General features: G+C 29.2%; 5 protein-coding genes across 12 annotated transcripts; 3 read left to right on the top strand and 2 right to left on the bottom strand.

The window, feature by feature from the left end:
* Window positions 1-503: 503 nt before the first annotated feature.
* LOC117233858 (FACT complex subunit spt16) lies at window positions 504-6703 on the bottom strand. 2 transcript variants are annotated; one of them, XM_033494495.1, is made up of 20 exons: window positions 6446-6703; window positions 6256-6360; window positions 5795-5959; window positions 5554-5706; window positions 5330-5476; window positions 4986-5252; window positions 4567-4902; window positions 4117-4486; window positions 3843-4041; window positions 3347-3728; window positions 3095-3277; window positions 2887-3018; window positions 2637-2806; window positions 2373-2556; window positions 2186-2264; window positions 1926-2094; window positions 1742-1834; window positions 1568-1633; window positions 1386-1505; window positions 504-1307 (listed from the first exon to the last, which is right to left on the bottom strand). In XM_033494495.1, the coding sequence occupies exons 1-20, from the start codon at window positions 6512-6514 to the stop codon at window positions 1301-1303; spliced, it is 3396 nt and encodes a 1131-aa protein (XP_033350386.1). In that variant the 5' UTR covers window positions 6515-6703; the 3' UTR covers window positions 504-1300. The 2 variants fall into 2 exon arrangements, with proteins under 2 accessions (XP_033350386.1, XP_033350388.1); XM_033494497.1 differs by lacking the exon at window positions 1568-1633 and having other exon boundaries at window positions 6446-6514.
* Window positions 6704-7563: 860 nt separating this feature from the next.
* On the top strand, window positions 7564-13375 carry LOC117233859 (tyrosine-protein phosphatase non-receptor type 4). Of its 4 annotated transcripts, none has more exons than XM_033494501.1 (17): window positions 7564-8171; window positions 9205-9416; window positions 9505-9633; window positions 9718-9766; window positions 9848-10015; window positions 10097-10217; window positions 10295-10382; window positions 10457-10609; window positions 10686-10918; window positions 10991-11161; window positions 11238-11415; window positions 11478-11645; window positions 11745-11920; window positions 11996-12195; window positions 12297-12640; window positions 12722-13006; window positions 13100-13375. In XM_033494501.1, exons 2-17 carry the CDS (start codon window positions 9267-9269, stop codon window positions 13181-13183), a joined length of 2697 nt encoding a protein of 898 aa, XP_033350392.1. In that variant the 5' UTR covers window positions 7564-8171; window positions 9205-9266; the 3' UTR covers window positions 13184-13375. The 4 variants fall into 4 exon arrangements, with proteins under 4 accessions (XP_033350392.1, XP_033350391.1, XP_033350390.1 ...); XM_033494500.1 differs by lacking the exon at window positions 7564-8171 and adding an exon at window positions 8513-8653; XM_033494499.1 differs by lacking the exon at window positions 7564-8171 and adding an exon at window positions 8684-8838 and having other exon boundaries at window positions 9718-9760.
* Window positions 13376-17879: 4504 nt separating this feature from the next.
* LOC117233860 (calpain-7-like) lies at window positions 17880-22626 on the bottom strand. 3 transcript variants are annotated; one of them, XM_033494502.1, is made up of 13 exons: window positions 22509-22626; window positions 21692-22371; window positions 21468-21631; window positions 21139-21358; window positions 20744-21066; window positions 20537-20669; window positions 20224-20414; window positions 19903-20130; window positions 19557-19801; window positions 19265-19473; window positions 18957-19165; window positions 18656-18885; window positions 18443-18587 (listed from the first exon to the last, which is right to left on the bottom strand). In XM_033494502.1, the coding sequence occupies exons 2-13, from the start codon at window positions 21873-21875 to the stop codon at window positions 18443-18445; spliced, it is 2481 nt and encodes an 826-aa protein (XP_033350393.1). In that variant the 5' UTR covers window positions 21876-22371; window positions 22509-22626. The 3 variants fall into 3 exon arrangements, with proteins under 3 accessions (XP_033350395.1, XP_033350394.1, XP_033350393.1); XM_033494504.1 differs by lacking the exon at window positions 22509-22626 and having other exon boundaries at window positions 17880-18587; window positions 19918-20130; window positions 21692-22489; XM_033494503.1 differs by lacking the exon at window positions 22509-22626 and having other exon boundaries at window positions 17880-18587; window positions 21692-21875.
* A 303-nt stretch (window positions 22627-22929) lies between these two features.
* LOC117233870 (transcription initiation factor IIB) lies at window positions 22930-25309 on the top strand. Of its 2 annotated transcripts, none has more exons than XM_033494529.1 (5): window positions 22930-23064; window positions 23530-23653; window positions 23744-23930; window positions 23995-24465; window positions 24545-25309. In XM_033494529.1, exons 1-5 carry the CDS (start codon window positions 22977-22979, stop codon window positions 24704-24706), a joined length of 1032 nt encoding a protein of 343 aa, XP_033350420.1. In that variant the 5' UTR covers window positions 22930-22976; the 3' UTR covers window positions 24707-25309. The 2 variants fall into 2 exon arrangements, with proteins under 2 accessions (XP_033350420.1, XP_033350421.1); XM_033494530.1 differs by having other exon boundaries at window positions 22944-23064; window positions 23543-23653.
* A 736-nt stretch (window positions 25310-26045) lies between these two features.
* LOC117233875 (exocyst complex component 4) lies at window positions 26046-27168 on the top strand. Its single transcript, XM_033494540.1, has 4 exons — window positions 26046-26404; window positions 26475-26636; window positions 26720-26889; window positions 26971-27168. Exons 1-4 carry the CDS (start codon window positions 26348-26350, stop codon window positions 27056-27058), a joined length of 477 nt encoding a protein of 158 aa, XP_033350431.1. The 5' UTR covers window positions 26046-26347; the 3' UTR covers window positions 27059-27168.
* The last annotated feature ends 111 nt before the right edge of the window (window positions 27169-27279 follow it).

Raw genomic sequence — 27279 nt, 5'->3', positions numbered from 1 at the left:
CGTAGTGATGTTATGGAGAAAGCTGCAGAACCACTAACCAGAGGTACACTTTCACTTCACCTACATTTATGTTACTATTGAAACGGTTCTTCTTTGGCATCTATTATATGGCATTGCCAAGGAATTCAAAACATAATAAGTCAGTAAACGTTCCTCCATGTCTATTATCAAACACAATATTGAAAGGAAAAAAGAAGTCAAGGATACAATAAAATTTAGTGGAGCTGTTTACTTTCATTCTACTTTCACCTTTGTACAAATCTATGAATTCAATATCCCGTTCTTTCTCGCGAAGTTAAGAAAGTAATTATGTAAGATCTGAAGGACGAATGAATTTTCATTTGATTTTTATGCTACTGTAAAATGAAACAAAAATTTTAACTCAAACAAAAGCAAGAAATGTTAAGTAATTGTGCCATCTTTAAAAATGTACCATGAGCGTGATATATTACAGTAGCAACGATTCTATTTCTGTGGACACTCTGTCAATAAGTGACAATATCTCGTACATTAATGATAAATAACTTAAAAAGTATTTATTTTGTTTACCAAGGTACAAATTTCAGAGCCGTGCGAACAAAATTATCAACGATTTTGATCCATTTCAGCTTTCTTTGCTTAGTAAATTAATATCTATTTTCTGGGTGTCTTACGTACGACAGTTAACACTAGTGCATTGTCTTGCATTGAGAGTGTGTTACAATTATATACCTGTAAGTTTTCCTATTGTTTATTATAATTAAGAATTAATTTTTGTATTCATTTAATAAAAAAACAATATTCATAACAGACAAGACGTTGTTTTCTTTTTATATATACTATCTGTACAATGGATACCGTTTCAATACTTCAATACATTTTTAATTCACAAACTTAATAAGTTATTACAAATACATTTGAATACTACCAGCAAACGAACAATGGAATGAAATGATACGTGTTAGTAGTTATATTATATAATTAAGATCGACATTTTTTTTTACTTAAAAAAGAGTTTTATGTACAAGTGATAAAAAATGTGTTCATTCGTAAATTTATGTTAAATTACCCGTACAAGTTCATACACATTACATCGCTATCACCAAGCAGATACTGATAAGTATCCAAGCCTTAGCAGCACACTATCGAACTTTTAAATAATATCAATAACAAATCGTTTGCTAAGAGTTTAAATGAATCAATGCAAGAAAATGTACTATCCTTCTAACTTAATCGACGTACCATAAGAAAGTTTAATATAGAACCAACATTCGGTGTTTGTGTTTTCATATGTGATTCCTCCAATGTGTAGATATCTCCCTTATTTCCTATAATATATATAAGTAATTTATAAAAAAAATATTACAAATCGTTACAAATTAATATTATAGAATATTTATACATACTTAGATTTCTTCGATCCCCTATCATTTCTTTCTGCACTATCTTCACGAGTTCGTTTCTTACTGCTAGACGAAGAGTGATTTGACGACTTGTGTTTATCATGTTTATCGCTCTTCTTGGGACTAAACAAAAACAGAACATGAAATGTAACATCGCCAAGCACACACGTACTTGTGCTAATCACCTGTGTTTGGATGATTTGGAAGGAGACACTTTCTTGTGTGATCCCCCACTCCGCGATCGATCCGATCTTTAATTATTGAAATATATACTTAACACAATTTTATCACAAAATCACGTCTTTCTATGTCTAAAATAGTTAAAATCCTACGTCCTAGAGAAACGTGTAATTTCTTACCTATGTTTATCCGACGACGATGATTTTTTATCTTTACTACTGGACGAACTTTTACTTTTTGAACTTGAAGAACTCTTGTGCTTCGAATTATGCCTATGAGTTATATATTTGAGTTAGTGACAAATTTAGAAATATGTAAGATTAAGTAATATACCTTAGAAATATGTAAAATCAAGTAATATACCTGTCTTTTGATGGTGATGGTGAATGTTTTCGACTTCCTTTTTTCTTTTTACTTGAATTATAATCATCATGGAATCTATCTTCTCCTCTTTCTTTGTCTTCTTCAGCTGCTTCCCGTTCTAAGTCAGACCAGTCTTTACCAGATTCTTCAGAGCTACCCAACTCCTCTTCTAAAATGTAAATTTAAAGAAAAAGAATGCTAAATAATAAACAAGATACATTTTTTTAGTATTTAAATAAAATGAAGTTTGCAAATATTACCTTCGCTATCTGAATCTTCTGAAGCTTCAGAGTATTCAGAATCATCATCAGATTCCTCTTCAGTGTCAAAGTCAGATGGCTACAAATAAAGAATAAAAATTGTTAATATCTATATAATTGTTAATATTAAATCTTATAATATGCAAATTTATCTTATTGTTTATAATTATTTCACTAAATTCCATACCTCATAAGCATCGTCTTCTTCTTCCTCCTCGTCTTCTACTTCATCATTTTCTGCATCACTCTCTGGGTCCAAGAAACTCCAACCACCACTGTCAAAGAATCCTACAGGATCATCTGTGATAGTTTTCATAATCTTTGTCCAATTCAAAGATTGTACACCTTCTGTATATCTGATGTCACACGAGCTAAAAAGAAAAGTAGCATGTTTATATTTTATTCTCAAGAAATTAAATCCATAGAAAATAGAGAAACGCAAAGAACTTACTTTAGCCACTCCTTTACATGATCTAACATGTTCATGGGAATGGCATTTAACATAGCGACTTTTCTATGATAGTCTTTGAAAACGAAAATCATATCAAAATTCTTAAGGTGAAATTGTACTCTTTCAAAGTGAACAAGTTCAACATCTTCTAAAGTTATAACAAATGGAGGCTAAAATACGAAAGAAATATGATTAACGAATTGGTACTTATAGTTCATATGAAAGTAATTATATATACAGTAAAATTTACCCATTCTGTGAGATTTACTAAACAACCACTAGTGGGTTGCAGAAGAACAGTACTCCTGAATGGTGCTCCAGGGAATCCCAGATCTCGGAACGGTGTATCAAATTCAATTTCTTGTTTCGTCATGCTTTCGACCTGAATAATATTTATTATTTCTTAGAATTTATTTATTAGTCTTGTAAAATAAAATGTTTCAATCATTAAACATTACTTTTTCACAAAAACTCTTAAAGGCAGTTTTCAATTTGTGCCTAAGTTCTCGTTCTGATTGTTCAGCAGCAAGATCGTCACGATCGTGCATGTGTTGATGTTTCCCTAAATCTGTCGTGATTTCACCAACTTCTGTATAAAACTGCACGTCCACGTGCTTCTTTTTACCAAACATTATTGCATGCTGAAAATAGTCTGTATTTAGTAAATGATCGCTAGTAAAAGTAATTAAAACTAAAATAAAGATATATACTTTTAAATGAAAATGAAGTAATATGATCATTTCGCCGTCACATGGTTGGAAAAAGGCATTTTTAATATTATTGTAAAGAATATCAACTTTATCTCCTCTAACCGAAGTGTAACGGAATCCATTCACATGTGCTTCTAAACCTCCTGTCATTCTCTTCGAAACGATATTTGGTCGAATGTACAAGTCTTTTAGTTTTGGATTACCCTTATTTTGAGAGAGTATTAGAGTGTCCTGTTTTACAAGATCCTCCTTCTCCCTTTCTTCTGCTTCTCTATTTTTGAATTTCTTTTGAACTTCTTTAATTAATCTAAAGGCTGTGTTTAAATTAGAAGATGGTGCTGAAATTTCACCAGGCTCTTTGGTGTTTGTACTTCGATATGTTCTAGATGATAAAAATAAAAATTTTATTAACATATATTTACACAATTCATCTTAACATTGATACAACTTGTAATTATCATAAGGAATAAGAAATGAAATAAAATTGTACACTAACACTTCTTTGACGAATGTAGCATCGGGTTGTGGATATGATCCACCTTCGTTCCGACCCATTGTGGCACCAGGATGAAAAAAATTTATTCGGAGGTACGTGTAATCTCCTTCTACTGACTGAGAAATATTTTTAATTGTGGATATATGGAAGGGTACAGGAATCCCAAAAATGGGCAAAATTACAGTTTCATATTTTTTGTCTGAAATATAGATATATAACGTATAATAAATAACATATCAAATTTATTTTATAAACAAAATACAAATACACTTACCAACGTATAACTTCAATTCCTTTACTTCTGGTTCTCGTGGCATATGACTCAGACTTTTGTACGATATTGTTGACTTCCGTATCTTTTCTTGTTCCTTCCCACCAGATTGTTGAGCTAACCGAGCTTTTGCAACTTCATTTAGCTGTTGTGCCAGTTCTTTTTGATGTTGTTTTCTCTTTTCCTCAGAACTATGTTCTGTTCTCAATTTAGATTCTATTACAGCTGTTCTCTTTCCACGACCAAGGATCTCAGGTTTAGGTTCATTTTCCTTTCCACTTCCTTCTTCTTCTTCTTCCTCTTCATCCTTAACAAATATTCCAATATTTTTTACCTTTTTTTTCGAAGGTGTTAAATTCGTAGCAGGTTGTGCCTGAAATAAATAATTTTATTCTAATTTCTATTTTTCGATATATTAAAAAAATTACATGTTTTTAAAGCAAAGATTAGTACCTCATTAATCATAACTGTGTCACCAATGAAAAGTGCATAGATTTTTCCTTCTTTATCAGTAGCTTCTGAGTTTGTAAGATTCGCCAATCCAACATTTACATTGAATACCATGCCTTTCTTTAGTACTGCATGAGTTTTTGGACCAATAAGTAAAGAACTTTCTCTAAATTCAATACCCATCGCAAATCCAAAGTGTTTGGTTAAATGATCAATCATCTCCGGTTTTTCATCCTTTACATACTTTACCCCTGTTTCATATACTTCGCTTATTTTCACTCCAGCTACTAATTTCTTTAGAATCTCCTCTTCTAATTGTAAAAGGAAGTTATAATTATCCTACAATAAACGTACATAATTATTAAACATATTTAATTTGTTATTAAAGCATGTTATTACTTAATATTTTGTTTAAAACTTACCTCAATGGTTTTAGTAGGATTTACCAACAATGTTCGAACTATATTGGAACAATAAGATTTGTAACGAGCTCCAAGAGAGCAAACAATGACACCGAAATGTAAAGTGTTTTTATCACTAACAACACTAAACTTCAAAGAGTAATTTCCACCACTTTGTATTATCGCAGGATAACACATATCTACTTGAGTAACATCAACACTAGTTACATACTTCTTATTTGTTATAGCAGCATCTACACCTTCTGCAAGCTTTGAATGCTTAACTTTCTAAAATAAAGATGTATAGATATTAGAACTAGAGTGCTTAGATATTAAATATTTTTAAATGAATAAAAACCAAATACCTTATCAGAATCTATAATTTCCATAATTTGATCCTTAAGATACTTTGTGAAGACATCCACAGATACTAAACACGCCTTTTTTATGGTATGAATTTCAGCATCTTCTTTTGGACACATTACATATGCAGCTGCAGCACTTACATCAATCTAACACATTAATGTATATCATGAAATAACCAAAATGTTTGGTATTATATATTATATGATAAGAAAAAATTGCACACCGTATCAAAAGATTCTGGCTTTAATGCAGCTCTCCACGCGTCCATAAAGGCACCTGGATAATTTTCTTTAGAAAAAACACCCAATGTTTTACCCTTTTTACTTTGTTTTATGATCTCAATAAGTTTAGCAAAATTGGCTTTATCTTCATCATTCTTTAAAAAATAAAAGAGTTTAATACCAACATTAGAAACAAAATTCAATGATTATTAAATCAAAATATAAATTATAGAAAATACATACTCTATCCCTCACAAGTAATTTTACAGAAGGTACACCAGTGTCTTCCTTTTTCTGATTTTCAAGTTTTCTGACAAATTCAATTTTTTTCTTACTAGCCAAGAAACAGATACACTCTTCTGCTAAGATCATTATAGTATCTGTAAGTTCATAACTGAGAAACCATGTCTGAAACAATATGTTTATAATAATTTTATCTTTTACATTTAACAAAATGATAAAAGAAACTACAACACTTTAGTTACATAATTGAAATTTATTCTGATAATATTAACTCTACAAATTGTTCTTTTTTCATCGTGACAAACTAAGAATATGTATAATATACATGAAAAACTTGTAACATTCTATGAAAACCATATTTTTCAGAATTACAGGGATAAGGTTATGCTATTGTTTACAAGTGCACACGCAAAATATAAGATGCAAAAACGCATTAGAGCAATACAAAAAGTATAACTTACCTGCAACGCTGTCGATTTGCTGTACACGATATCCTCGTCCGTGCCCACGGCGGAAACGAGACAATCCATTTTACTAAAACTATCGTCTGTACCAACTTCTCCATCCTATTTAATAAAAATGATCATACGTTGTTTGTCAAACGATTACATTTATTTTTAACAGCGGAACGAAACATTTCAAATATCTTACCTTCCATGCGGTATAAAGCCGCTTCATACGCCGAAAAAACGTCTCTTTATCAACGGATACGTTTGCCATAACTTCTTGTTTTTCACCTCGTGGTTCTGTGAAATCAACTCGGCATAATTATAATACACCAAAAATCGTCGCTCGTGTTGCGGAGATGGCGGGATTTATAACCAAACCGCAACCGTAATCCGCAAACTATATCCCACGCGGCGGGAATGGTTTCATGCAGCGTAATTTGAGAAATTAACGACACCTCAAGCGGCCGCTTGTTTAACTAACGTTCACACCACAATGTGTATTGATGATTAATTTTTTTTCATATGCAAAGTATTGAAAGAGAATTAGTCACTAAATACTGATAAACAAATGTTGCAATATTTATACCGTTGCGTACTTGTCTTGATATGTCATGAATACGGTTGCGAATCTGTGCTAATATATCTGGCGCGACTTTGTGTGAAATCTTACTGTGTAAATCTTAAACCATGGTTTGTCAAATAATTTCATATTTTTTACATTTTGGAATATTAACCAATTATTACCCTTGTTAAGGGTTTAGAAAAATTTTTTGTTTAAAATTGATCTTTGTCTTAAAAAAATGTCAGCATAAAAAATTTTTAATAACAGACAGATATCGTTGAATCGAAAATGAATAAAAAAAATGGGTTATGATTAAGATTAAAGTATGTATTAAATACGGACTGAGAAAGAGGAAAAAAGTATAGACTAATAAAACAATATAAAAATACTTTAATATTGATTATTCCTATGTCCTGTAAAAGTATTAAAACATCTTTTCGTTAATTTTATCATACGCCATTTATGATCCATATTATGTATATAATAAATATACAAGGTGTCCCAGTACTAATGATATCACGTTGGTAATTAAGCAAATTTATATATACCAAACTAATTTTTTAATTCAATTTTCTCGAAAACAAATTCTTAAATGTACAGAATTTATTCTATATTTTCATTTCAAATATATTTTTGACCTATTTTTTGTTTAGGTACAATCACTTCCACCTCATCTATACTATCAATATTGGGATACCTTATATATACCGATCATACTTGGAAAAACAACATTGAATAACGAATCGTAAGACTATTCACTCTATGGTTAATGTTAATGCATGCACACATGTGTGCATTAAATACATATACATACACTGTTAAGTTTTGTATCAGGGCGTCAAACAATTTTACTGTAAATAAAACTTTCAATCTTTATGGTAAATCATTATAAAAAATAATTATCTTGAAACAATGATATAATTATTTATGATCATATATACATTATATTCTGGTAATTTCTAAAAGAATTATGAGCATAATTCATTGACATTATTGCTCGCTCATGCCGATTTATTAGTGTTATCTTATATGTTGTTGAGTGAGTGAAAGACACACAGTTTTTATACTATTTAACATGTTTTTTACCATATACTATGGCAAAACGATCCCGTGAATAATGTCAACTGGTTTGTAGATTAGAATTACATTTGCGCGTTAATATGTCGCTATAAAAAATAATGAAAAGAGTTGCAAGAAAGAAAAAGTTTTTTAAAAAATTTCGTCTCGACTGGGGCGAATTATATTTTTCTTAATGGTTCGTCGAATCTAATCTGCAAAAATATTAACGATCGTGGACCATTTTCCGTTTTGTTAAAAAAAAACACCTGTGAAAGCCTTATCAAAGGTAGTGCAACGGATCATGAATGTAAGTGGAGATTTTACATTGTTCGTTTAGTGTAATTATGAGACTGTCACTTCGATGCATATAAATATCTATTTCATTCACTATATTCATGATACATATGTATTAATTAATGTATCAAACTTGCTGAGTAAATTTCTGTATCTTTTTAGAGAACAATTTTTACTTTAAATACTTTGAATTTTTATATTTTATTTATAATATATAATATAATATTTATTTTGTATTTTAATATAATATATTAATATAATGTATTATAAATTAATCTCTTAATATTTTATTTATAATATATAGAAAATAGTATTTTTATGAACTAACTTTTGCGAATATAAATCTATGCTTTATTGTCACAATGCAAATTGTTTAGAAATATATTTGAATATTTTTTCCAGTTTTAGTTAATAGTGATGAATTGAATGTATTTTTATATGTTTTACTTGATTTAAAGAAAAAGAAATAATGCTTTAGTGACTACTTAATGAGAGGTTAATGCTAGAAGGCACTTAGATGTATTTGTATTTAAAGAGTTTTACTTTGCTTCTTTTATGTAAACTATTTTCAGAATGCCTTGTTCTACATTATTTTGGCACCTAGTACATATGAACTTGCTTATGTAACTGACGTTAGATTACTGACTCTATGAATTTATTTTCAATGACATCTTCTGAATGTAATTATTTTCAATAGTGATATATGATTGATCAGTCTGTGACAATGCATAGAACTGGTTCATTCAATATGCTTATTTATTACAATTGACAACATAATTGTTGCCTTAACCTTACAGTTGCAGTACTCAAAGCAATGTTTTCTAAGCTCTTTTAATGATATGTACTAATGCTTAAAAACATGAATAAACTTTTGCATAAACAAAAACATACTTATTGCTTTTTATAATTGACAATTGGCTCATTGAATTATTAGACAGTTAGAATTAGATTTATGTTTGTTTGATTTACCTATATATAACAATTTTCTTTAGCTATTTATATTTGCAGTTAATATATTTTGAATAATTTTCTAACTCTTCATTTAGGTGGTCAGCATAGCAGAGAGGTGGTGTCGGGAAGGTGGTTGACACGCCTTCGTATCTTTGAAATGATTGAAAGTGTATCACGTAGAGCGTTGAGTGGCTCCAGTGGGAGCTACCACGTTCGTGGTGCTGAACTAGCAAGAAATCGTAGATTGAAATCTCTTTCTGCTGCTGTTGTCTTCCTTGATGACACGCAACACACATTTCAACTAGATGTGAGTTTATATAGTGATTCTAAATAGTATTTCTTGTGTTGCATTTATGATATGATAGATATGATATGAATATTTCAAAATGTTTTAGAAAAGAGCAAAAGGTCAAACATTATTAGATTTAGTATTCCAACATTTAGAACTTGTTGAAAAAGATTATTTTGGTTTGCAATATGCTGAAAATGGAGCCACAACGTGTACATATTCACCAGATGAAATGGTAAACTTGTCTATTCAATTTATTAAAATCTATTTACAAAATTTATATTAATTGAATAGCGTTATAATTGAATTTGTGTTTTAGAGATGGTTAGATCCTAGTAAACCAGTGAAGAAGCAGATAAGAAGTAAGGGTAAAGATCGTATTCAGATGCTTGTTCACACTACTAAATACAAAAAGATGAAAGATAATTTAATATAATGTATTGTTTCAGGTGGACAATTCTATTTCAAAGTGAAATTTTATGTATCTGATCCTAGTAAACTACAAGAAGAATATACTAGATATCAGTTTTATTTACAAGTTAGAAGAGATATTCTTCATGGAAAACTTCAATTATCGCCAAGTACAGCATGCCTTATTGCTAGTTATACTGTTCAATGTATGTATTAGATACATTGTAACATCTGTTTCATTGTAAAATTTATTCATAATACATCATTATATTTTTATGTAATTATAGCTGAGTTGGGTGACTATCATCCTGAAGAACATGGACCAGGATATCTTTCTAGATTGCAATTAATACCAGGTCAAACTGAAGAAATGGAAAAGAAAATAGCTGAGCTGCATAAACTTCATAAGTATGTTGAAGTTATATATATAATATTAATAACCCAAAGTTTATAAAACTTTATAGAATATTTATACTATTTTACAGGGGTCAATTACCAGCAGATGCAGAATTCAATTTTCTAGACCATGCAAAAAGGTTAGATATGTATGGAGTAGAATTACATAAAGCTAGGGTATGTATTTATCCTATAACCTCCGTTGCAGATTTTCAAAACACGCATTCTTTTAATTTAAATATTTTTTTTAGGATTCAACAAATAAAGAAATACAATTAGGTGTAACATCTATAGGTTTAGTAGTGTTTCAAAATGGAATAAAAATTAACGTGTTCTCATGGTCAAAAATAGTTAAAATATCATTTAAGCGGAAACAATTTTTCATTCAACTGAGAAGGGAACAGGTTCGTTAAACATTCAGTTCACAATTTAGAAGTCAATTTACATATTGTTATATTATACAAATTAATTTTATTATAGTCAGAGAACTATGATACTCTCCTTGGCTTCAACATGCAAACATATCGGAGTTCGAAAAATTTATGGAAAGCGTGTGTAGAGCACCATACATTTTTCCGACTTCACAGTCCTAAAACGAGGCCAAGGCGGTTTCCACTTACTTTAAGCAGTAGGTTTACATATTCAGGACGTACAGAATTTCAAACAGTTGAGGATGGGAAGCATAGAGCAAGAGTAGAAAGAACGTTTATACGGTAACATTAATTTATTCAATATTAATAACATAATATTAGTTCAATATTAACTTAATGATTTAAATTATTTAGATCTCCAAGTAAAAGATTAGTACATGGAGTAACATCAGCTCCAATTATCGAAGAGAAAGGAAAATTATCTATGCCCCCTGGAAGACCGCCTAGACCATATGATAATAAAGTTCAGTCTCTTGGTGCTCGTGAACCTCGTCGAGCGTGGGGTGAAGGAAATCCTAGCGATGAGTTCGTTGAAACTTATATTTAATATTTGTAACTTTTTTATATTTATATTAATTTTTGTTCCTTTTATGTACCATAGTGAAGGTGGCTTTTTGTCCCTTCGTGAAGAAATAACGAGCTCGCATACACAAGGCAATGCATTTTCGCCTGTATTAGGTTCTAGAGTTTTAAGTTATGCTGATGATGATACAACTGCTGAAAGGAACATTTATGATCTTCCTGATTATAGTGAACCTACAAGTTCGCCTGCTCCTCAGGTATTTATTAATATTTTAATAAACAGTTTCTATGTGCACAAAATAAAATTGAGTATTTGTAGATAGTAGAAGATGGATTAGTTACAATATCTCTGACTCCAGATGAACAAGGTCGATTTGGATTTAATGTGAAAGGTGGTTTAGATCTTGATATGCCTATTTTAGTATCAAGAGTAGCTCCAAATACTCCTGCTGATCGCTGTTATCCGAAATTAAACGAAGGGGATCAGGTTAGTTGTTATATCTTAATGAAATTAAATTGAACTTATTTTCAAGTTATCTAGATTAACTTTTGCAAACTATTTATTACGAATATATTGGATAAATAGGTAGTGTATATAAATGGAATTGATGTCAGTGGATTGTTACATGAACATGTAGTAAATCTAATTCGTCAATCTCGTGATTCGGGCTCTGGTGAACTGACCTTAACTGTTCGACCGAATGCTTTATATAATGCACTAGCTGGTACTGATGAAACATCTGAAGAAGAACCTCCATATAGGTATTACAGATAATAAAACTAAATTTGTTATACTAAAGCAATGATTAATGTTTATTTTTATGTTGAAATAATCAGGTACGTTCCGGATGCACCTCATGCAGCTATTGGATCAGACGCATTAGCACAGTCGATGTTGCTTCTTGCTGATGGTCTTGCGAGCGGTGCTTTAATCGCGCAGTATGAACAGCTATATAGAAAGAATCCTGAACTTACATCTCTTGAATCAAAAAAACCTGAAAATCAGAGTAAAAATCGTTATCGAGATATTTCACCTTGTAAGCATAAAGAAAAATACAAGAATTTATATCAGTATCTTAGTACTATATTAATACGATTCGAAACATGTGCTTCACAAAATAAATTATAATTTGTGTAGATGATGTTACTCGAGTGATACTTATGGGCTCTGCAAGTGGAGATTATATCAATGCTAACTATGTAAATATGGAAATACCAGGATCTGGTATTATCAACAGATATATAGCTACTCAAGGACCTTTGTCTTCGACTGTCGCTGATTTTTGGCAGATGGTTCTCGAAGCGGGTAGTACCCTTGTTGTAATGCTCACAACTTTGGTCGAACGTGGCCGAGCAAAATGCCATCAATACTGGCCTGCGCTCAATGAAACTCTAACGTTACGAAATCTCACTCTCACGTCTACAGCTGAAAATGTTGAAGATACTTTTATATTTAGAGAATTCATACTCCGTGATATTAATGTAAGAAAATAAAGTAATATTTATAATTTATATTATTATAAATATATTAGAAAAATTCTAAGTCATTTCTGTGCATTTTAGACTGGAGAAGAAAGAGATATAACACACATGCAATATTGTAGTTGGCCAGATCATGGAGTTCCTAGCGATTGGAGACAATTCACAACGTTTACTGAAAGGGTACGGGCAGCTCGAACGGGAATAGTGGAACCCGCAGTTGTTCATTGTTCTGCAGGAATTGGTAGAACAGGTGTCTTAGTCTTAATGGAAACAGCACTGTGTCTTATCGAAGCGAATCAACCGGTGTATCCATTAGACATCGTACGATCTATGAGAGATCAAAGAGCAATGATGATACAAAATGCTGTAAGTTAAAATTTACAAGTTAAGTTATTAAATTGAAATTTATATATAAAAAGATTATCTTTTATATGTAATGAAAAAAAATGATTTTTCTAGAGTCAATATAGATTCGTATGTGAGGCAGTCCATAAAGCTTACAGTGAAGGAATAGCTAAGCCGCTTCCTGAATTCAGTAGGTGAAAACAACACAAATTTGGAATGCATTGTAATTATCATTCTTCTTACATTTTATCGAAATATCACATCACTAGAAGATAATTTTATACTCTGACAATAATATACACATATATTATTCATTAATAGGAGAGATATACACTGTTTCAAATAAGTATTTTCTATCCGTTACGAATATATTTTTATCTAGAAATTTAATTACTCGAAAGATATAACTTTTCACGCCTTAGAGCTTACCCCCCCCCCCTTTTTAATTTATGTACCAATATTTTGTAAATAATGAAATTTCGATAAAATTAAGTTCACTAAATTATGTTTAAGCTAAAGTATAAATCTCGAAGCATTATTTGGAATAATTGTCCGTTATGGCTTACCTCTGTCATCATTATTACTACTACCAATCTTTATTTCTATATGTTAACACTAAACCTACCGACACTTTGTGTATACCTATTCCTACCGTGTGCGGTCAAAATGACCGATGATTAAAGAAGTAATAATTTTCATGATTTAACTTGGATAATGGTTAATTTATAACTAAATGTATATAAAATGATGAACTTTCATAAAATTTCATCCAAATTTACTTTTGTTTAATTTCAATTATTTATATAGAGATATATCTTATTCAACTTCGCTGCATCTTTTACAAATTATCTTATTATCAAATGTACATTTGCCGCATACATATTTCCCGCATCTTAAACAAATTTTCATAATTTTGTAACCTTTACAATTTTTTATTTGACAAGTTTTTTGTAGTAATGAATCTGAACTTGTTGATAGTTTTATTGCATGGTTTTTTCCCGCGATTCTTTATATAAAAGTAATGTATGCACTAGGTTTATAACAATTTTGTGAATTCTCGGTAAATTGGCCCCATACTGTAGATACCATTGCAAATTTATTGGTTCGTAAACGTTGGCTTTTTTCGCTCTTCTTATCAAATCATATAAACTTCATAATTTCAGCAAAGTAATTTCTGCTCATTATTTTGAAAAAAATGCAGATCTCCAAATTTTATTCCACAAATATGAGACATCTAAATTTTTTGCCTGATGTGCACCTAGTTTTGTTGCATCTAGCTCCCTCTTAGTCCCCAATACTCTAAATGCTTCTTCTTCCATACATTTTATTATATGATTCCTTATACAGTGATCAATGATAAGATAAAATGCCGTTTTTACTTGTCCTTTCATTATATGTCGTTTAGCATATCCCTAAAAATATCATGAACTGATGTCCTGCCAGGTTTGGGACTTGCATCTATTTCTTTCCAAACTGTTCCATCGGGCCCAGTTTCACTCTCTGCTGTCAACGATAATCTCTTTCCTTTTTGCCATTACGTAAACATTTATTTATAATATTCAACTCTGATTCGGTTGTAAATAGCTTTTCATGTGTTTCCATGCCGTTTTCAGTTGCTGCAGTTTCTTGTTCATCGCACACTGAACAGTCTTTTTCTATGTCCGTTATTCTTTTTATAATTTTTTTTTTTTTTTTTTTTGAAGTCTTGACATTTCTAGGGTAAATATTTATCACAGAATAATACCATGTACGGAATACAAAATTATTGTCAAATTTGATATGCTTTACCTTTCCTTTTATAACAACTTTACACAAAATGCTCTGAAATGCTTTCTGTCTGAGTTTTAGAGATAACAAGTTTAGATGTCGACTAATTGGCTAACAAACTGAGATGTATTCTAGTCGAAAGGACAATAGCAAGTAAGAATATGGTTTGTGACGGTGATATTTATACGAAAATATTGATGAGTATTGACCGTTCTCCATCAACGGTTATTCGAGGGTGGAGTTGGGAAAGTTTTTCCCGTGTTTTATCGCAATGAGCAATAATCCTAAGAAACTTCTCGACTTTTAAAATGTTTGTAACAATGGACTGTAAAAAATGCTCAATTTTGTGGCGGTTTCTTAGGATTATTATGGGCCTAAGTTGATATGTCTTGACAGCTGGTGGCTATCTTGATCGAGGGGTGGATTATGTTTTATGACAAGATTATGGGTATAACAGCTGTTATTATTTGTTATTATTGATTTTGTTTGTCATTTGACGTTGAGATAACCTTTTCTTTATACTGATTGCATTTATTTTAAGAATAACTAAAATACTTTGTCGGTCAAAATGACCGCTCACGGTAGGCGAGGCAGAGTACAAATTTTTCTCAGAAAATAAAAGAGCAAACTAGAAGTAAATACCGAAAAATATATTGTATGCATGTTTTAGAAAAGTTCGGAAATTATGAAGCGATATGATAAAGTTTAAATATGGTTAAATTTGTGTAGAAGTTCGAGAGCGGTCAATTTAATCGCCGCTGGTAGATTTAGTGTTAAATAAAAGCGAAGGTATGGAAAGTTAAATTTCAATCAATACTGCTAATATACTACGAAAACTGCGAAAATGAACTTTCGTTACACACAATTAATATCTTGTTTAATTTTATAGATTAAAATTTTTTTAATTATTGCTCATATAGTAAACTAATAGCAGAGATATCTTTATAAAATAAAATTAACATAACGAATTAAAGTCTATAAATGTTATCGGTATATTAGCAGAAAATTTAGAAATACATGGGGTGCCAATATAAAAAAATTGCCTTGAAGAAAAACCATAAACCATTAAAAATATTGAGAAATATCGAATGTGTAATCAATCCCAGTGAGCTGCAGAATGTGATTGCATAAAGTAAAGCTGCAAAGCAATTTACAAATCATTGAATATTTTGAACGATTTTCTGATGAGAAATTTACTACTATACTATTTATTTATTTTATTATACTGAAAATAATAACATATTTAAATTGACAAAAAAATGTTGTCTTCTGGCAATTTATCATTATTTTAATCATTAATTAAAAATATTTATTTTATAACGACTAACGTCTAATGCCATTTATATCATGTATAGTCTAATTTGTATTTAAAAGAATAGTGCATGCTACTTGAAGCATAAAAATCCATTTACTCGTCCAACGAGTATGAAAAATATGTAAATTCAAATTTGCACGATAAAAAAATACAATAATATCCTAATGTTAAGTAAGCTTATTTTAAAATACAATTGAGAACTGCAGAGAGTTTAATGTTCTTGCTTTAGCAGCTAATTTAATATAATTCGATATGAAACAAAAGATAAATCAAACAAAGTAATATATAATATACTGAAAAATATTTCGTCCCAAATATAATCTCATCCAGAACTTTCAATACTCTTTAAATTTTCTAATAATACTAACAAAAATGTACTATTTTTTATAACCGTATCATGTGTTCTACTTTCCGCCCATTTTTATAATGTTAAAATACTTTTATGTTTTATATATATATATAACGTACATTAACGAAATTATTTTTTATGCACAAAAGCATGACCTTTAACTGACCTAAGTAAAATCATGTAATAAACTATAAGTTAATAATTAATTGTATGTACAATCATAAAGCAGTATATGCATAAAAAAAACAAGGTCATAAAAATTAAGTAAAAGGTCCTATTTACATTATATATTATATAATGTTGTATATTCGGTATAAAATATTTGTACAGATACAAAATAGATTGAACTTAATGATGCAAAGCATTCATTGTTTATGTGTACAGCAAAACATTATACATATTAAGAACAGATTACCATAATATGTACATTATAATCATTTGCTGTATTTTTTTTTGTTCATTTTGTTGATGTAACTTTCTCCAAAATTACCTATGATTAGGATTGAGTACTGGCTGTAATTGAAATGTATGTTCTCATATTTTTAATTTATACAGTAGGCTAATTAAATGAGGCTATTAATTAGCATAAAACATAATATTGTTTTATAAGCAAAGCTGGCTTGCAAAGGATCATACTTTGATTAAGAATTGGGTGAATCTGTTATGAATATGATAATAGTAAACACAGCATTGAAAACATAATATCATTTTAATATTTTCGAATTAATAATAATGATTATCTGTATTATTGACAATAGTGCCTTGTATATGTGTATCCACATCATACTTATAAAGCAGGAATGGATATTATTAATGATTATTATATTACAACAGCTTCACTCGATAAATTTTCATATTAATTCCATTTTAAATTAGTAATATTACTATTTCTTTGTAACGTGTATATTTCTTTGTATAATTGTCCATAATTCTTTTTATAATTTATCTGTCGTTAATTATGTAAATCAACTTCTGTTTCATAAATCATGACTTTATATAAATTGTTAATTATTTATTTTGTAGTTATCATTATGTTAATAAAATAATACTACAATTAATGGTAATTATAAGCTGTTCATACAGATGTTAGAGTGCTATATGATTTTGACTGCAATTTAAGTCAGTATAAAAAATAAAATACAAACATTAATCGTAAATTAATTGAACAGCATTTTTGTTATTAAGTTACAGTATCCTTATACTATCAAATATTACTGTATTTGGAAAAATAGAGAAACATGTAAGATAATATAGAAAAATTATAGTAAACTGTAAGCTATATTGAAAAAGTTAAAAAATAATATTTTAGAATTAATTTTTACTAGATAGATAAAAAATACGAATACAAAAAATTCTGATGCGTTTCTTTGTGTTACTTGATATGTAGATGAAACATCAACATACTTTGTATAAAAATAATTATTGTATGTATAAATGCATTTTTAGTGAATACTTTACATAAATGCTGTTTAGTATTCACTTGACTTATTGATTAAAAAGTAATACTTCCTAGTATTTATATAAGAACAGTACAAAGAATATTAAGTAGCTAATTAAAGTGTTTGGGAGCTATATGCGTCGAAATTTATCTACGTATGTGCCAAATCATAACACATCAAACAAATATTAATTATGGATAAAGTGCCACAAATTTTCATAATTCAGTCAGCAGTTGTCTAGTCTGATTACTAATTTGTATTTTCAAAATATAAAATAAAAACATTTTGTAATTCATCATCTAATGATTGACTCACTATCCTCGACGCAATTTCTTTATCTTATATTTTGTCGACAGCATTTTGTTTTGTTAACATTAATTTTAGCATTAATGATCTTTGTACAATATGCAATAATCATAAGAATATTCATCAACGATTTTATAACAGCAAATATAAATATTTTATATTCCTCTTTCATATGTTACAATTAGAGCATATAAATTAATACCTATGTATTATGTTTCATAATTGTACAATATATTATTAAAATCCTCCTTTATATAGAGCTTATATAGACGATAATTTCGTTACTGAATATATTGAAGTTGTAATTTACAAAACGATTTACAAATTAAAAAGAAATGTCCTTCTTGTCCAGGGATATATGTCGATGGAATAATGTGATATGTACCTGCTGGTACATCCTCTAATTCCAGGTAAACAAATCCTGATCTACATTAAATTAAATTATTAATAAATACTCTATACAATTATATAAAATGTATTACTTTATATAATACCTGAATGGGCCAGAGTTTTTCACTTTGAATGCGGTAGGTGCGTCCGAATCATTTAATACAACTGTTAAAATATCAAATCCTATTTGATATTGTTTAGGTCCCTTCAGTATAATCAGCAAATAGTTATTATTACTTGAACTTTCCAAGATTAACTGGTATCGCGGATTATTCTGATATGTTGGATGATTGCTACATCCACCAGCTGTAATATCTTTCCATTGACCAGTAAGCTGTAAACAAATTATTATTATTATAGTATTAACTTTTAAGTGTATTTATACAAAAAATAAGAAAGATATACCTCTTTTTCATATTTATAAAAATTTGGTATTTTCCTTAATGAGAATTCGCAAGATCCGTAGGCGCGTAAAGTGTAATATATTGTATTTGTTTTTTCATACTGCGATATGACTAGAGTATATCGAGTATCACTTTGAGGATCTAGTTTTATTTTACAAAGATAGTGTGGGCTGTTTATTCTTACCCCATCGATATATGGTGGTGGTTCATCTATATAATTTTTACAAAAATTTATGATTAATACATAGTTACAACATTTATAATTAAATTTGATACAAACGGAATAAAACCATAAATTATTTTGCTCACGAGGATAATATACTCTTTTTCCATCATTTCGATAAACTAATACTGTGATATATTCTTGATTTTGCCTAAAATCTGCTATGTCTGTAATGTGTCTGGTAAGAAGAATCCATATAGCTCCATTAACGTGGTTTTTCACTTCTAGTAAAAATTGAGGATTATCGCCGATATTATATGCATCTTTCGCTGGTCCTATTCCTGAGTTCCACATTCTACAACATATTTTCATAAAAAATTTCTGCAATCATTTTTAATTATTTAAACAATATTATTTATAAAACCACTAATAACTTACTGATGAATGCAATAAGTATAATTAAATAAACCTGGATTCCAGTTTAAATAAAAGACATCGAAAAATCGGCATATGCTAAAATAATCAATCCAGAAAACTCCGTTATCAAATTGGGACGCAGAATCTGGATCATAATTTAGTGCTTTCTTTAATTCATTTGTCCAATGTACTCTATCAAGTTCAGAATAATTTCCTTTCCATCGTAAATGTGACCAAGGGTTTTTAAGTTGTAATAATCTTTCATCCTATACAAATATATCTATGGTTATAGACTATACTAATCATAAACTTATTTTTAAAATATGCTTTAATAATAAAAAATAATAAAAAGAGTAATCAATTATACATTTATTCTTCTAACATCGAGAACAGCATAAGCGTGGGTTGGTACAAGACCCGTTCTATCAGCTTCCAAATCAGATAATTCTCCAGTAGCAACTGTTACTAATACATCTCCTTTGTGCAAACGTGTTAATAATACATTAAATAGATTGTCTTCATTAAAATCTGGTTCGCCAGGCCTTATAGCCCATCTCTCTGGTATCCAGCCAGTTAAAGCATGTAAATCTATATTCTGAACAATAATATTTCATTGTTAAAAAAATAATTTATATTCTATGATTGTTATCTTTGTAGCAGAATTACATATATATTGAAATAAACTTACACTATTTGATCCAGGAAAATCATAACCACCCATTACTTTCATATATGCCTTCTCGAGCAACGAGATCCACAGCTCACCATGATTGCTAGAGTAGGAACAAAGTAATTGGTTGTATCGGCTTACAGGCAATAAGTCATCTATTATAACTTTGCGTGACACACCGTTAATGTGTAGTTTCACCATGTATTTTCCTAATACAAAATACTCCCAATTTAATTTTCATTGAAATAATATTCTAGGAGAATTACAGACCACTGACCCTTGATGTTAAAAAAAAATTTCATGATTTGTACAGTAATACATAAGTTCTTACCAAATGGATTATATATTGGTTCTTTGTTTCTATTTTTTGGATAAATAATGGAGGTGATAAGTCTGCGTCCAAATCTTTTTTCATACTGAGCACTAACTGCAAGAGAAGCAACAAAGGAACAATCAGAAACAACCTACAATTAAAATTTAATTACACTTTAGTATGAAAAAATCATTAATTTAGAAATTAGCTTTATTTTTTACTAACTGTCTGTTTTATACTGTAGTAATCAACATGAGATGTTTTAAGCATTTTTGGGTCAGAGAATAATTCTTCTGGTCGGCACCATTTTGCAAAATCAGACTTCTGTTTTGGTGCTAATGTTAATAAACCATCTTCATCAGTAAATGGAATAGCATACTGAAATTTCTCTGTAAGATCAGTAATCATGAAAGGTACAAACTTATGATCATTGATATGAGAACTATGAAGCAAAACACTTTTCTCTTCTTCTGTGTAATTAGTACTACCACCACTCACTTTCAAATGTGCACTACTTTCTCGAAGAAGTGGCGGTCGAGATGGTTTCCCTAAACATTAATAAAAAATGAAATTGAACAGAAAGCATTTCTCATTACAATAACGTGACAAGAGAAAAGTACCAGTGTTATTAGAGCTTGTAGTAGTTGTTGTTGTAGTTGTACATGATGTTTTGTCTATATCCTCATCCAGACTTGTTTCGGGTACAGGAGGTAATTTAGAAAGGGTTTTAAGAATATCATTACTATTTACTGTTTTTAAACCTTTTAAAGATTCTGCCCTATCAAGTGCAAGCTTTATAAGAGCAGTTAATTTAGCCTTTGCCTCTATATCGGTAATTTTCTATAATTATAATAATATTATTAATATTATTCATAAGTTTAGGATTCAACAGAATTATTAAAATATTTTTAATAGAATTGGAAAATTTGACAATTAGAATTTTATGTACCATGCTAAGCCCCAATTCAGCAGCGTCTGTATATAATTTCACAGCGATATCTTTCAAACCAGCTTCATCAGCATCTTGTGCTTGGTTCATAAGAAACTTACATTTTTGTAACTTAGATTGATCGGTAGTTTGTGCCTTATGATGTTTCTGTTCTTCTTCACTAACTGTAATGTATTATTTTTTATTTATGAAAACATATATCATGAATTAATTTGAATACTCACTAAGATTATGTATAATTGATACCCTCTCCTGATATTCAGAAACTTTTTGATCATATACAGGATTTTGCAATTCTACAAGAAACTTTATAGCTACATTATAATAATATAAAGCTTGTCTGTATTGACACTGACTATCAAATTGTACTGCTTTCCTCGCTGCATTTTGTGCATCTTCCAATGTCATTTTTTATAATTTTTTTATGGTTATTATGTCAATTACTATATAATTCCTTTATACAATAAATTTGTAATAAATTTGTTTGTATGTAATATTCATTTCTTCATACAGTTTTTAATTATTATTAAATATCATTTTAATTGTACTTTATTTACTTAATACGTTAAATATATTTCTTCCCTGTGCATATTAACAATTGTGTATATAGATTTCTTTAAATTAAGTAGAATTAAGAAACAATTTCAAATTTGTCAAAATGATTTCACAACCATTATTTTCATTCTTAAGTCCAACATTATGGGTTAGAAGTTACTACATTAAAGTAAGTTTTTTAATTAGTCATTCATTAGCACTAGTACACGGTCGTACACAGGTATGAAAACCCCAATGGAAGGGGGTAAGACCGTGGATAAGATTACGGTAATAAGATCCTTACGGATCAAAAAATGTTTCTCAAGTAAAGCATTTCAATCAATTTCTGCAATATGCAACACGACCGTATCTGCAATTGAAATTTACTTCATTATATAAATTTATATTTATTTAAACAACATTCTTCTGTACTACATGAAATACTATATGCCTATCTTAAATAAATTGAAAAAGGTTATGAAAAGCAGTTTAAGTTATATCGTTTACCTTCAGTGGTAAGGATGGCACAGATGGCGTTAAATGTAAAAGTCTAACATATCAATCGCAGCACTATAACTGACGGCAAATTTATAAAGCACACCTCTGGAAATTAAAAACCTTATCCCCTCCATTGGAATTTTCAACCCTGCAACCGTAGTTTAGTGTCAAGTACATCGACTACAAGTTAGTATAGATAACGATTTGATATCTTTGTTCATGTTTATGACATATAGATAGGAGTAATATTATTAATATCATAAATAATGATAAACATTTTGTCTCAACTTTCTTTTATTTGATATGTGAATTTATATTTTATTTATTTATATATAATACTCTAAATTTTCTTAATTTATTATTAATATATTTATGTCATCAATCCCAGATATAATTGATTTAATATAATTAATTGTTACAATAGTTTGTATTGAATACTGAGCTTCATATCTAATTCATATAGCTTGATACGCATGTATGAATACCGCAGGTGCATTAAGTATCTGCATTAACTTAGGCGGCATAGTGGAAAAACACGAATCCAAAATATGGCAAGTTCGTCAAGGTAAATTTTGAGAAAATTTTGTCTTTACGATTGATATCGGTAGCAATTATTACAGAATTTTGTTTTATCAATTATTATTATTTACGATCAAACTTAGTCACTTTAGAAATAACATAATGTTATAGACTATGGTTATGTGATCTGACAGAAACATCGTTTGTTTATTCTTGACGTGTTTTTGATAATAGATCATTCTATCAACTTTATATTTTCATTTTAGTTTCTTTTTTAAATAAGTATCTTAACCTTCAATTGTTTATTAGCAATTGTACATAAGTATATATCAAATGAAAATGAAATACATTTATTTTTTAAAAACTTTTTTTAACATAAGCAACTGTAAATGAACATTAAATTGCTGACGTATTATTAACATGATAACTAATCTTTGTTAGCATAATACTAATTGATATATTTGCATGTAAGCGCGTGTATACATTAATATGTGGTACACATTTTCTTAGTTTTTTTTTTGCAGACATGAAACAAACAAAGTTTGTTGTTATGCACATCCAGATGCTTCTCTTATCGAAGATTACAGAGCTGGAGATCAAATTTGCTCAGAATGTGGACTAGTTGTAGGAGATAGGTAAATATATCTATGTAATTTGAGAATGATATATATATAAATTGAAATTAAGCTTATTTTCCTTTTCTCTTACTCTTTTTTCTCAAATAGGGTAATAGATGTTGGTTCAGAATGGAGAACATTCAGCAATGAAAAAGCTGGAGTCGATCCGTCACGTGTTGGCGGCCCAGAAAATCCACTCCTTAATGGTTCAGATCTATCCACCATGATTGGCCCTGGAACTGGTGCTGCATCGTTTGATGCTTTTGGTGCTTCAAAATATCAAAACAGGCGTACAGTAAGTATCATTTTATTATTCTACTATGAGTTTCCTTGTTAATTAATAAATTATGTCATTTCAGATGAGCAGTTCTGACAGAGCATTGATTAATGCATTTCGTGAAATTAATGGCATGGCTGATCGTATTAATTTGCCTAAGACTATTGTCGATAGAGCAAATAATTTATTTAAACAAGTACATGATGGTAAAAACTTGAAAGGTCGTGCAAATGATGCTATTGCTTCAGCTTGTTTATACATTGCCTGCAGACAGGAAGGTGTACCACGTACTTTCAAAGAAATTTGTGCAGTTAGCAAGATCAGCAAAAAGGAAATAGGAAGATGTTTCAAATTGATATTGAAAGCGCTTGAAACTAGTGTTGATCTCATCACGACAGGAGATTTTATGTCTAGGTTTTGTTCTAATCTTGGACTTCCTAATATGGTACAAAGGGCTGCCACACATATTGCGAGAAAAGCAGTGGAGATTGATATAGTACCTGGAAGATCGCCGATTTCGGTGGCAGCAGCTGCAATCTATATGGCTTCACAAGTATGTATTTATTGGGATCAAGAGAAATATTCTTTTATGTTATATTCTTATAACTTTTACACATTCTTTGATTATTCAGGCATCAGAAGATAAACGATCACAAAAAGAAATTGGTGACATTGCTGGTGTAGCCGATGTCACAATCAGACAGTCTTATAAGCTAATGTATCCTCATGCAGGGAAACTATTTCCAGAAGATTTCAGATTCGCAACTCCTATTGATCAGTTACCACAAATGTAAATTTAACGCGAAGCTTTATATTTCTATACATATTTTATCATGTTGAAACAATAGTTATGTATTTTAAATAACCATTTCTAAATAATTTAACCTTTATTTACAGTATACATTCCTTGATAATCTATAAATTTTGGTATTACATTGGTATTATCTAATTTGTTACATTTCTTGTTTTCTCTGTTGTACTTGGTTCTTACTGTGTTGTGTAAATTTGCAACAATAGTATTTTAATAATTTGTCTGGTGTGAATAAAATAAAATGTTTATGCTTTAATTGGTGCGTTTCAACATGTTAAAATTGAAAAGGTCGATAAATTTTGTTGTAAATTTTATGTTTGATACCAAAAAATATATTGAGTTTTGAAGCTTTGTACAAGCAGACTTACAAATTAAGTTTACATTAAACATCTTTACATTGATATTTTGTTTAAAACGCTGTAGCACAATCTTTTTTTTTTATTTTTATGTTTGCAATAAGAAAATAACGGAAACCAATTATAAAATACAATAAATCACTTGAAAGTACCATGCTATATAATTATACGATAAATTCTGTGATACTTTTACTAAATAATGTAAGTCAAAAATTTGCAACTAGCGAAGCCGACTAAAGTCGAAAGACAATAGCCTTTTCTCACTACAAACGTGTATATACATATTTTATTTTTGACTCAAAATTTATATAAAATATATAAGAACATTCACACAGAAAATTTCACTGTTCAAATTAAAACATCACAATTTTATAATATTTGTTTCCTAACGTTTCACTAATATTTTGTAATCTACATATTACATATTTATCAAAGTAGTAATCTATATAATTCAATATTGATATTATATATATTATATGTATTTTTTAGAAAATGATATCAAAACACTTTTAATGTTGACTATATTTGTTCATCTTTATATTTGATAATCAAAAATCAATTATGTTCTATTTTTTAAGATATTTAGAGAGATATGCGATATCACAAAAATTTGTATTGTATTACATAGTAAATGTAAAATGTATGTTGGATATCTTAATTTGTATGTTAAGTTATGTAATAAAGAGAATTGTTATCATTAGGCTGCTGATTTTTATGTAATTTTCATTTTTACATTCATTACACAGAAATTTGTTTCATCTACTAAAAATTATAGGAAGTACTCTGCTTTCAATATTTTATATATTTTTGTGTACTATATGCAATCTATGGATTTTTACACTCTTAAATTTATTATAAATGCTTAAAAATCCGCAGTCTAACTATCATTATTAAAACGAATTGTTTTATTGATACCTATATATATATAATCCAAATATGACTTAAAAATATGTGAGTATATATCTGTGTGTTGTCAGAAATGGTTTGTCAGCCATCATGTGACCTACTGTCACTCTCAAAACTTCAATTTTTACTATATAATACAATACGTAATAATTAATTTTTTAATTTTGTTATACATAACCTTGGTAAACATCTTAGCAAAAATGATATTTAAAGTATTGTAAATTTACATAACGCAGTGTAAAATAACATAACCTATATAGTGTTTAAATTTGTTATAAATTTCAGTTCTATGATAGAAGAAGATTTAATTAGAAGATTTGACATTACATTTTTCATCCTTGTTAGTAAAAAAATAACAAAATATGAATTCAATGCCTCCCACTAAACCTCCGAGAGGTATTAAACCAACCAAAGAAACGGTAAAAATATCAGCTTTCTTTCATTCTTTACTTAATAGTTCTTTAACTTATAATCGTACATCTTTTGCAGAGTGGTTTATTGATCTCTGTAATTCGAGCTTTGTCAGCAAGTGAAACTAACGAACAACGAGAGATAGAAAAAGCCAAGCTTGAAAAAGAATACAAGAAGAGTGATCAGAGGCTTGATGAATTGGTATCATTACATGATCAGGACCTTACAGAAGTTATGCAAGTAAATATAATTTAATATATAATTTAATAATAATGATTATACATATATGTTGTTAATAACATTTTCATTATTTCTTACTGTAGATATTCAGTGCTTTATCAGAGAAGGTAACAGTATCTCGAGAAAAGATTCATGCAGTTAAAGAAAATTTGAATGCTTGCAAACAATTATTAAGGTGTAAACGAGAGGAACTGTTAAACCTATGGCTTGAAGGAATTGAACACAAACATGTACTGCATCTCTTAAAGGATGTGTAAGTTATTCAGATTTCTATAAAGAATAGAAGAGAGAATATAGTTTCTGAGCTTGATTCATCTTTTTTTCAAATTTTTAGGACTCCTGATTCTTGCACCAGAATGTTACCTTTACCAGAATTAGATACGTTATCGGCATCTACATCGTATAATACAGCATCGGACTGATAGTCACTAGATTTATTTGTAATTAGTTGTAATTTAATCACTTTCTGTTTATAAGAATGAACAAAATATGAGATTTAGTAAATGAATACATGGATTTGCACTATTGAAAATTGTAGTATCCATTCATTTGTTATAATATTTCTATTCTTCATAATAATATAAATAATAAAGATAGTCACTAGATTTATTTATAATTAGTTGTAATTTAATCACTTTCTGTT

The sequence above is a fragment of the Bombus vosnesenskii genome, unplaced genomic scaffold (genome assembly GCF_011952255.1).
Source record: "Bombus vosnesenskii isolate JDL3184/JDL3185 unplaced genomic scaffold, Bvos_JDL3184-5_v1.1 scf7180000013299, whole genome shotgun sequence".
Taxonomy (NCBI): Eukaryota; Metazoa; Arthropoda; class Insecta; order Hymenoptera; family Apidae; genus Bombus; species Bombus vosnesenskii.
The sequence above is the reverse complement of the archived record's forward strand: the minus strand, read 5'-3'. Positions and strand labels throughout refer to the sequence as shown.

Excerpts from the sequence above, each read along its gene's own strand:
- LOC117233858 (XM_033494495.1), bottom strand. The coding sequence starts at position 6,514 with ATGGCAAACGTATCCGTTGATAAAGAGACGTTTTTTCGGCGTATGAAG. Across the intron at positions 4,903-4,985 it reads ATCCTACTAAAACCATTGAG|GATAATTATAACTTCCTTTT; the intron begins GTAAGTTTTAAA and ends CGTTTATTGTAG. Across the intron at positions 4,042-4,116 it reads GGAATTGAAGTTATACGTTG|ACAAAAAATATGAAACTGTA; the intron begins GTAAGTGTATTT and ends TCTATATTTCAG.
- LOC117233859 (XM_033494498.1), top strand. The coding sequence starts at position 8,808 with ATGAATTTATTTTCAATGACATCTTCTGAAT. Across the intron at positions 9,634-9,717 it reads CATATTCACCAGATGAAATG|AGATGGTTAGATCCTAGTAA; the intron begins GTAAACTTGTCT and ends TTTGTGTTTTAG. Across the intron at positions 10,383-10,456 it reads TAGAATTACATAAAGCTAGG|GATTCAACAAATAAAGAAAT; the intron begins GTATGTATTTAT and ends TATTTTTTTTAG.
- LOC117233860 (XM_033494502.1), bottom strand. The coding sequence starts at position 21,875 with ATGACATTGGAAGATGCACAAAATGCAGCGAGGAAAGCAGTACAATTT. Across the intron at positions 20,670-20,743 it reads ACTACAGTATAAAACAGACA|GTTGTTTCTGATTGTTCCTT; the intron begins GTTAGTAAAAAA and ends TTTTAATTGTAG. Across the intron at positions 19,802-19,902 it reads TCGATGTTAGAAGAATAAAT|GATGAAAGATTATTACAACT; the intron begins GTATAATTGATT and ends ATATTTGTATAG.
- LOC117233870 (XM_033494529.1), top strand. The coding sequence starts at position 22,977 with ATGAATACCGCAGGTGCATTAAGTATCTGCATTAACTTAGGCGGCATA. Across the intron at positions 23,931-23,994 it reads AATATCAAAACAGGCGTACA|ATGAGCAGTTCTGACAGAGC; the intron begins GTAAGTATCATT and ends ATGTCATTTCAG. Across the intron at positions 24,466-24,544 it reads CAATCTATATGGCTTCACAA|GCATCAGAAGATAAACGATC; the intron begins GTATGTATTTAT and ends TTGATTATTCAG.
- LOC117233875 (XM_033494540.1), top strand. The coding sequence starts at position 26,348 with ATGAATTCAATGCCTCCCACTAAACCTCCGAGAGGTATTAAACCAACC. Across the intron at positions 26,405-26,474 it reads TTAAACCAACCAAAGAAACG|AGTGGTTTATTGATCTCTGT; the intron begins GTAAAAATATCA and ends CATCTTTTGCAG. Across the intron at positions 26,637-26,719 it reads ACCTTACAGAAGTTATGCAA|ATATTCAGTGCTTTATCAGA; the intron begins GTAAATATAATT and ends TTCTTACTGTAG.